The sequence below is a fragment of the Grammomys surdaster genome, unplaced genomic scaffold, assembly GCF_004785775.1.
Source record: "Grammomys surdaster isolate TR1022 unplaced genomic scaffold, NIH_TR_1.0 339, whole genome shotgun sequence".
In the NCBI taxonomy this organism is placed as follows: Eukaryota; Metazoa; Chordata; class Mammalia; order Rodentia; family Muridae; genus Grammomys; species Grammomys surdaster.
The window spans coordinates 44,899-54,725 of NW_021604758.1; the positions used below are offsets into that span (position 1 = coordinate 44,899).

Genomic DNA, 9,827 nt, shown 5'->3' on the forward strand with positions numbered 1-9,827 from the left:
ACACACACACACACACACACCCTCAATAGTGTAAAGTGTTCTGATATTTCTGTTTGTCTACACTGGCTGTGTCCTGCAATAAATTCAAAACTTCAAAGTGGCACAAAATTCTGACAGAATGCAGCTGCTTGTATTTTAATGCTAACTGGGTCCCCCAAAATTGTTTCTACAAGAGGGCATGTAAGTAGCTCCTGGGAACCTGCCCTCAGTTAATTCTAATTGGCAAATAAAGATGAAAACAGCCCAACTGATAGCTGGGCAGAAGAGACAGGCAGTGTTTTACACTTCAAGAGCACTGGACAAGGAAGAGGGAGAGAGACCTGCCATGCCAGAGGAGGCATGTAGGAGGAAGAAACAAAGTACCATGTAAAAGAACCAAGAGAACACAGCCCAGAGGGCTGATAGATCAAATCAAGACTAGTCAAACTGGCACATAGAATTTAGTAAGTAGTAACTCAGAGTTATCGGTGGGAGGTAGATTCTAACAGCATGGAGGTTAGACAGTTGCCCAACTATTGTGCTGCTTAATGCTTATTAAAATATAAAGGCTATGAGAGTGTGTCTCTCATTAAAAAATACAACACTCAGAGGGTAGTAACACCACACTAAGAATATTGATAATATTAATACTACTACAAGAAGTAAACCATTCCGTGTTTCTGTGAAACAAAACCACGTAGCGCCCAGAGGTCACACAAAAACATTGACTGTTTATGTAAGCATACATATATGTTTGTTCAGATTCAACCTCAGCATTTCAGATTAGAACATTTAAAATATCCTGTATCCATCTGGATTGTGTTCTACAAGAGCAGTGATCCATTGATATGAATTGTGTCTCCGACACTGTGTCCAGACCCCAGCAAGTTTTGATTGGTGGCTATTACAAACTGTATGAGTCAATGGTTGTTGTGATTGTTGATATATTATTGGACCAGGGAGTGGCACTATTGGAGGTGTGGCCTTGTTGGAGTAGGTGTGTCACCATGGGTGTGGGCTTTAATACCTTAGCCCTAGACGCCTGGAAGTGAGTATCTGCTAGAAGCCTTCAGATGAAGATGTAGAACTCTCAACTGTGCTGCACCTCGCCTGCCTGGACTGTCCCTTACTTCCACCTTAATGATAATGGACTGAATTTCTGACCTGTAAGCCAGCCACAAAAAAATGTTGTCCTTCATAAGAGTGGCATTGGTCATGATGCAATTCACAGCAATAACACCTTAACTAAGACAGAAGTTGGTACCAGAGATAGAGTTTTGCTGTGATAGGCCTGACCATGCTTTTGTTTGGAAGAACGTAGAATTTGGGGCTTTGGATTTGGAATACTTTAAATGTGACTTAATGGGACATCCTAGAAGAAATATGGAAGACTTTGTTGCTAGGAATAATTTAAATTGTGCTGACCTAGCCCAAGAGGTTTCAGAAGAGAAGAATTTCAGGATGGGGTGTAAAGACTGTTTTTGTAGTAATTTTTAATGCTGTCTTTTGATATTTTATTTATTTACATTTCAGAAGTTATCCCTTTCCCCATTCCCTGCCCCCAGAAACCCCTTTATCCTATCCGCCCTTCTGCTACTTCTGTTAGGATATGCCCCAACCCATCCACCCACTCACCACTCCCTGCCCTCGAATTCCTCCACACTCAGGAATCCAGCCTTCACAGGACCAAAGACCTCCTCTCCTATCAATGCCTGACAAGGCCATCCTCCTCCTACATACACAGCTGGAGCCATGGGTACCTCCAAGCATGTTCCCAGGCTGGTGGTTTAGACCCTGGGATCTCTGGTTGGTTGGTATTGTCGCTCTTTCAATGAGGCCACAAGCCCCTTCAGTCCCTTCAGCCCCTTCAGTCTTCTCTCTACCTCCTCTACTGGGGACACCATGATCAGTTCAATGATTAGCTGTAAGCATCAGCCTCTGGCAGAACCTATCTGGAGACAGTTTTATCAAGCTCCGGTAAGCATGCACTTGCTGGCATCCACAACAGTGCCTGCATATGGTGACTGCACATGGGCTAGATCCCCAGGTAGGGAAGTCTTCAGATGACCCCTCCTCTGCTCCACACTTTGTTTCCTTACTTGCTCCCATGAATATTTTGTTACCCCTTCTAAGAAGAACCAAAGCACCCAAAATTTGGTCTTCCTTCTTCTTGAGTTTCATGTGGTCTGTGGGTTGTATCTTAGGTATTGTGAGCTTTTGGGCTAATATCCACTTATCAATAAGTACATACCATGTGTGTTCTTTTGTGATTGGGTTACCTCACTCAGGATGATATTTTATAGTTCCATTCATTTGTTAAGAATTTCATGAATTTATTATTTTTAAGAGCTGAGTAGTACTCCACTGTGTAAATGTACCACATTTTCTGTATCCATTCCTCTGTTGAAGGACTTCTGGGTTCTTTCCAGCTTATGGCTATTATAAATGAGGTTTGATTAACATAGTGGAGCATGGGTCCTTGTTATATGTTGGAGCACTTTTTGGGTATATGCCCAGGAGTGTAAAGCTTGGTCCTCGGGTAAAATACTATGTCCAACTTTCTTTCTTTCTTCCTTTCTTTCTTTCTTTCCTTTTTTTTTTTTCGAGACAGGGTTTCTCTGTATAGCCCGGGCTGTCCTGGAACTTACTCTGTAGACCAGGCTGGCCTCGAGTAACATGTCCAATTTTCTGAGGAACTGCCAGGCTGATTTCCAGAGTGGTTGCACCAGCTTACAATCCCACCGACAATGGAGGAGTGTTCCTCTTTCTCCACATCCTTGCCAGCATCTACTATCACCTGAGTTTTTTATCTTAGCCATTCTGACTGGTGTGACGTGGAATCTCAGGGTTGTTTTGATTTGCATTTCCCTGATGACTAAGGATATTGAACATTTCCTTAGGTGCTTTTCAACCATTCCAATTTCCTCACTTGAGAATTCTTTGTTGAGCTCTGTATCCCATTTTTAATAGTGTTACTTGATTGTCTGAAGTCTAATTTCTTAAGTTCTTTGCATACATTCAATAATAGCCCTCTATCAGATGTAGGATTAAGAAAGATTTTTTCCGAATCTGTTGGTTGCCATTTTTGTTCGGGAAATTTTCCCCTGTGCCCAAGTAGTCAAGATTCTTCCCCACCTTCTCTTCTATTAGTTTCAGTGTATCTGGTTTTATGTGGAGGTCCAAGATCCACATGAATTTGAGCTTTGTACAAGGAGGTAAGAATGGGTTGATTTTCATTCTTCTACATGCTGAACTCCAGTTGAACCAGCACTATTTGTTGAAAATGCTGTCTTTTTTCCACTGGATGGTTTTAGCATCTTTGTCAAAGATCAAGTGACCATAGGTGTGTGGGTTCATTTCTGGGTCTTCAATTCTATTCCATTGATCTTCCTGCCTGTCTCTGTACCAATACCATGCAGTTTTTATCACTATTACTCTGTAGTACAGCTTGAGGTCAGGGATGGTGGTTCCTCCTGAAGACCTTTTATTGTTGAAAATAGTTTTCACTATCCTGGGTTTTTTTGTTATTACAAATGAATTTGAGAATTGCTCTTTCTAACTCTGAGAAATATTAACTTGGAATTTTGGTGGGGATTGTATTCAATCTGTAGATTGCCTTTGGTAAGATGGCCATTTTTACTATATTAATCCTGCCAATCCATGAGCATGGGAGATCTTTCCATCTTCTGAGATCTTCTTCAATTTCTTCCTTGAGAGACTTGAAGTTCTTGTTATATGGAGCTTTCACTTGTTTGGTTAGATTCATAACAAGATATTATATATTGTTCATGACTATTGTGAAGGGTGTCATTTCCCCAATTTCATTCTCAGCCTGTTTATCCTTTGAGTAAAGGAAGACTAATGATTTGCTTGAGTTGATTTTATATCCAGCCACTTTCCTGAAGTTGTTTATCAGGTTTAGGAGTTCTCTGGTGAAAGTTTTGGGATCACTTAAGTATACTGTCATATCATCTGTAGATAGTAATATTTTGACTTCTTCCTTTCCAATTTGTGTCCTTTTGACCTCCTTTTATTGGCTAATTACTCTGGCTAATTACTATATTGAATAGAGTGCTATATTTAATAGGTAGGGAGAGAGTGGGCAGCCTTGTCTAGTCCCTGATTTTAGTGGGATTGCTTCAAGTTTCTCTCCATTTAGTTTGATGTTAGCTACTGGCTTGCTGTATATTGCTTTTTCTATGTTTAGGTATGGGCCTTGAATTCCTGAATACTCAGAGGATAAATGGGTTAAGAAAGAAATTAGGGAAACAACACCCTTCACAATAGTCACAAACAATATATAATATCTTGATGTGACTCTAACCAAACAAGTAAAAGATCTACGTGATAGGAACTTTGAATCTCTGAAGAAAGAAATGAAGGAAGACCTCAGAAAATAGAAATACCTCCCATGGTTGTGGATTGGCAGGATTAATAAAGTAAAGATGGCCATCTTGCCAAAAGCTACCTACAGATTCAATACAATCCCCATAAAAATTTCAACTCAACTCTTCATAGAGTTAATAAAAGATATTCTCAAATTCACTTGGAATAACAAAAAACCCAGGATAGCCAAAATATTCTCAACAATAAAAAATCTTCTGGGGGAATCACCATCCCTGACCTCAAGCTGTACTACAGAGCAATAGTGGTAAAAACTGCATGGTATTGGTACAGTGACAGGCAGGTAGGTCAATGGAATAGAATTGAAGACCCAAAACTGCATCCACACACCTATGGTCACTTAATCTTTGACAAAGGAGCCAAAACCATCCAGTGGAAAAGACAGCATTCTCGAGATGCGCCACGGCTTCGGTAGCAACCGGCTGTCCTCTGCTGCTTGAGCGGCTCCAGCACCTTCCCTAGGAGCTCACAGCACCTGGCTGGCCCCTGCTCCACGGTAACCATGTGCGACCGGAAGGCGGTGATCAAAAATGCAGGCATGTCGGAAGAGATGCAACAGGACTCGGTGGAGTGCGCTACTCAGGCGTTGGAGAAGTACAACATAGAGAAGGATATTGCGGCCCATATCAAGAAGGAGTTTGACAAGAAGTACAACCCCACCTGGCACTGCATTGTGGGCCGGAACTTCGGTAGTTATGTGACACACGAAACCAAACATTTCATCTACTTCTACCTGGGTCAGGTGACCATTCTTCTGTTCAAATCTGGTTAAAAGCATGGACTGTGCCAAACACCCAGTGATCCATCCAAAAACAAGGACTGCATCCTAAATTCCAAATACCAGAGACTGACTCTTCAGCCTTGCTAAGGGAACACCTCGTTTGAATCTGTTGTGTTTTGTATAGGGCATCATTCTCTGTACAAGTTTGTGGTTATAAAATTAGTAAAACAGCTTACATTTGTATTTATTTTCTAGTCCATACTTCTGTACCCCATTTTTTTCTCCTTTAGGTCATTCCTTTAAAAATAAATCTGTTGGAGATGTAAAAAAAAAAAAAAAAGACAGCATTCTCAACAAATGGTGCTGGTTCAACTGATGGTCAACACGTAGAAGAATGAAAATTGGTCCATTCTTATTTCACTGTACAAAGCTCAAGTCCAAGTGGATCAAGAACCTCCACATAAAACCAGATACACTGAATCTAATAGAATAGAAAATGGGAAAAAACCTCAAACAGATGGGGACAGAGGAAAAGTTCCTGAACAGAACACCAACGGCTTATGCTCAACAATCGACAAACGGGACCTCATAAAATTGCAAACTTTCTGTAAGGCAAAGGACACTGTCAATAGGACAAAATGGCAACCAATAAATACAGAAAAGATCTTTACCATTCTGACATTCGATAGAGAGCTAACATCCAATTTATACAAAGTACTCAAGAGGTTAGAATCCAGAGAACCAAATAACCCTATTAAAAAATGAGGAATACAGCTAAATAGAGAATTCTTTTTTTTCTTTTTTTGGTTGTATATTTTATATGTTTACATTTCAGATGTCATCCCCTTTTCCCATTTCTCTCCCTAGAAATCCCCTATCCCATCCCCCTTCCTCATTTTTGTTTTATACCATTTTAATTACATTCAAGTCTTAAGGTCAATTCTAGGTTGAGGAACTAGCAATACAATAGATGCAAATAGTCAAGGAACAAGCAAGACAATAAACACAAATAGTCAAAGAACAAGCAAGACAATAAACAAAGTTCTGTGAAAACTCATGTGCTCACTATTTCTAAGGGCTTATTAGGATGACCAAAATATCTCAACCTACCTTCTCTGTTCTATCCCAAAGTCATTTTCATGTCTGAAGTCTACTTCCTTGCTCTAGCCTAAGATTTAGATTCCTGTCTGAAATTCCTTCTTTGTTCTAGCTTAGGGTTTAGATTTCTGCCTGAAATTACTTCTTTGTTCCAGCCCAATGTCAGATTCCTGCCTGCAGTCCATTTCCTTGTCCTTGGCTTATGTCAGATTCATGTCAGGCAGCCCCAAAATCTCTCCACATCTCTCCTTTTTTATTGCATAATCCAGACTGAGCCTGTCTTAGGTCATTCTGACAAGAAGGTCTTCCTTACCCATTGTGGAATATGCATTATCATAAGCAATGCACTTATCTCTTAGGTTGGTCTTACCCATCGTGGAATATTCATTATCATAAGCAATGCACTTCTCTCTTAGGTTGTTAAGGCCTACTATGTTTAGGTACCACCCACAAAGACTCATGTATTTAGACAAGACTATGGGATCCAGGGACTGGAATATGATGGTTTGTATATACTTGTGCCAGGGAGTGGCACTATTACAGGTGTGGCCTTGTTGGAGTAGGTGTGCCACTGTGGTGTGGGCTTTAGTACCCTAGCCCTAGTGGTCTGGAAATGAGTATTCAGCTAGCAGCATTCAGATAAAGATGTCGAACTCTCAGCTCTGCTCTACCATGCCTGCCTGGACTCCTCATGCTTCCATCTTGATGATAATAGACTGAATCTCTGACTTGTAAGCTAGCCACAATTAAATGCTGTCTTTTGTAAGACTTGCACTGGTCATGGTGACTGTTCACAGCAATAAGATGGTAACTAAGATATCTGTCAACTTCAGTTTCCCATCCTCCTGCTTTTGTTTCTAAAGGCATGAAACTCTCTGTCCATTAAGAATGAATGGAATGTGGGCACCCAATCCCACAAAACCCAGAGGAGGTGAGGCTCCCAGGAGCTCTAACCCCAGTTGTATCTTACGTAAGGAAACAGCAACACCTACCCCAAAAGAATATACCTTATTCTCAGCACCTCATGGTACCTTCTCGAAAATTGACCATATAATTGGTCAAAAAACAGGCCTCAACAGATATAAAAAGATTGAAATCATCCCATGAATCCTATCAGATCACCACAGACAAAGGCTGGTCTTTAATAATGGTAAAATAAATGGAAAACCCACATACACATGGAAACTGAACAAGGCTCTACTCAATGATAACTTGGTCAGGGAAGAAATAAAGAAAAAAATTAAAGACTTTTAAGAATTTAATGAAAATGAAGATACAGCATACCAAAACTTATGGGACACAATGAAAGCAGTGATAAGAGGAAAGCTCATATCTCTAAGTGCTTTCAAAAAGTAACTGGAGAGAGCACACACTAGCAGCTTGACAACACACCTGAAAGCTCCAGAACAAAAAGAAGCAAATGCACCAAGAGGAGTAGACAGCAGAAAATAATCAAACTTAGGGGTGAAATCAACCAAGTAGAAACAAAAAGAACTATACAAAGAATCAAAAAAACCAGGAGTGGTTCTTTGAGAAAATCAACAAGATACATAAACCATTATTCAGACTAATCAGAGGGCAGAGAGACAGTATCCACATTAATGAAATCAGAACTGAAATGGGTGACATAACAACAGAAACCAAGGAAATAAAAAATATAATCAGATCCTACTACAAAAGCCTATACTCAATAATATTGGAAAACCTGGGTGAAATGGACAAAAAAGTCTCCCCACCAAAAAAAACTGGGGATCAGATGGTTTTAGCACAGAGTTTTATCAGACCTTCAAAGAAGACCTAATACAAACTCTCTTTAAACAGTTCCACAAAATAGAAACAGAAAAAACACTACCCAATTCATTCTATGAAGCCACAATTATGCTAATATCTAAAACACACAAATATCCAACAAAGAGAGCTTCAAACCATGAATATCGATGCAAAAATACTAAATAAAATTATCTCAAACCGAATCCAAGAACACATCAAAACAATCATCCATCATGATCAAGAAGGCTTTATCCCAGGAATGCAGGGATGGTTCAATTGACAGTTACAATCCATCAATGTAATCCACTATATAAACAGACTCAAAGAAAAAAACCACATGATCATATCACTAGATGCTGAGAAAGCATTTGACAAAATTCAACACCCTTTCATGGTAAAAGTCTTGGAAAAAAACAGGAATCCAAGGCCCATACCTAAACATAGTAAAAGCAATATACAGCAAACAAGTAGCCAACATCAAACTAAATGGAGAGAAACTTGAAGCAATCCCATTAAAAATCAGGGACTTTATCTTCTGAAGAACAGCAGGTAGATCATAATTCAAGGCAGTGTACCGTATAGACCATGACATGTTTCAAGGCACAGGCCAAGAAGATTTTGTACTTTTCCACCACCTGGCCCCTCTTACCCCCTCCCCTTGTAAAATATGCTATAAAAAAGCATTTCATGTTCAAAAATAAATAAATAAATAAATAAATAAATAAATAAATAATTTAAAAAAAAAATCAGGGACTAGACAAGGTTGCCTACTCTCTCCCTACCTATTCAATGTAGTACTGGAAGTCCTAGCCGGAGTAATTAGACAACAAAAAGAAGTCAAAGGGATACAAATTGGAAAGGAAAAAGTCAAAAATCTCACTATTTGCAGATGATATGATAGTATATTTAAGTGACCCCAAAACTTCCACCAGAGAACTCCTAAACCTGATAAACAACTTTAGCAAAGTGGCTGGATATAAAGTTAACTCAAACAAATCAGTTGCCTTCCTCTACACAAAGGAAAACAGGCTGAGAAAGAAATTAGGGAAATGACACCCTACACAATAGTCACAAATAATATAAAGTACCTTGGTGTGAATCTACCAAGCAAGTAAAGGATCTGTATGACAAGATCTTCAAGTCCCTGAAGAAAGAAATTGAAGCAGATCTCAGAAGATGGAAAGCGTTGAAGTAATTATTCAAAATGACGGCACCCGATCTGTCTTGTGTTACAGAGCCGCCATGTTCTCGACTAGGCTAGGCCTGAGGTCATGAGCAGCAGCATGTTCTTGCCAGTGCTCAGCTCAAGCTGATGGCTCAGGCAGTCAGAGACACCAGCCCTGCCACACGACATGCAAGCATGGGAGATGGCTCTGCCAATCTTCCATGCTGTCTCCACAAGGCTGAGCTGAGCCCAGACCATCCAACCATCTAGGTACCCAGTAGAAATGAGACTCTAATGGTTAAGGATTATCCAATAGCTTTGTATGTTTGATAATGCTCAAATATCAAGATGCCCACAAAATTGGAAGTGTTAACCAATTAACTAACCTAGATATAAATTGTTACCCAGGACTGCTTTTGATACTTGTTGGGTCATCCATGGCTCCTACATCTCTGTCTAGCTCCTCCTCTTCCTTCTCCACTTCTCCTTCCTCCTCCTCTTCTTCTCCTTACTCCTCACTCTTTAGCTCCTCCCAACTTGCAGGGAAAATATGCCGACACAGGAAAGATCTCCCATGCTCATGGATTGGCAGGATTAATATAGTAAAAATGGCCATCTTGCTGAAAGCAATCTATAGATTCAATGCAATCTCCATCAAAATCCCAACTCAATTCTTCACAGAGTTAGAAA

At 39.9% G+C, this 9,827-nt stretch overlaps 2 protein-coding genes across 2 annotated transcripts in view; one reads left to right on the forward strand and one right to left on the reverse strand.

The window, feature by feature from the left end:
* Positions 1-9,827, reverse strand: part of LOC114630452 (pregnancy-specific glycoprotein 22-like) — a 41,855-nt gene that overhangs the window by 15,459 nt on the left and 16,569 nt on the right. The window lies entirely within an intron of this gene.
* LOC114630453 (dynein light chain 1, cytoplasmic-like) lies at positions 4,873-5,176 on the forward strand. Its single transcript, XM_028778689.1, has one exon. The coding sequence runs from the start codon at positions 4,886-4,888 to the stop codon at positions 5,153-5,155; it is 270 nt and encodes an 89-aa protein (XP_028634522.1). The 5' UTR covers positions 4,873-4,885; the 3' UTR covers positions 5,156-5,176.

Excerpts from the sequence above, each read along its gene's own strand:
- LOC114630453 (XM_028778689.1), top strand. The coding sequence starts at position 4,886 with ATGTGCGACCGGAAGGCGGTGATCAAAAATGCAGGCATGTCGGAAGAG.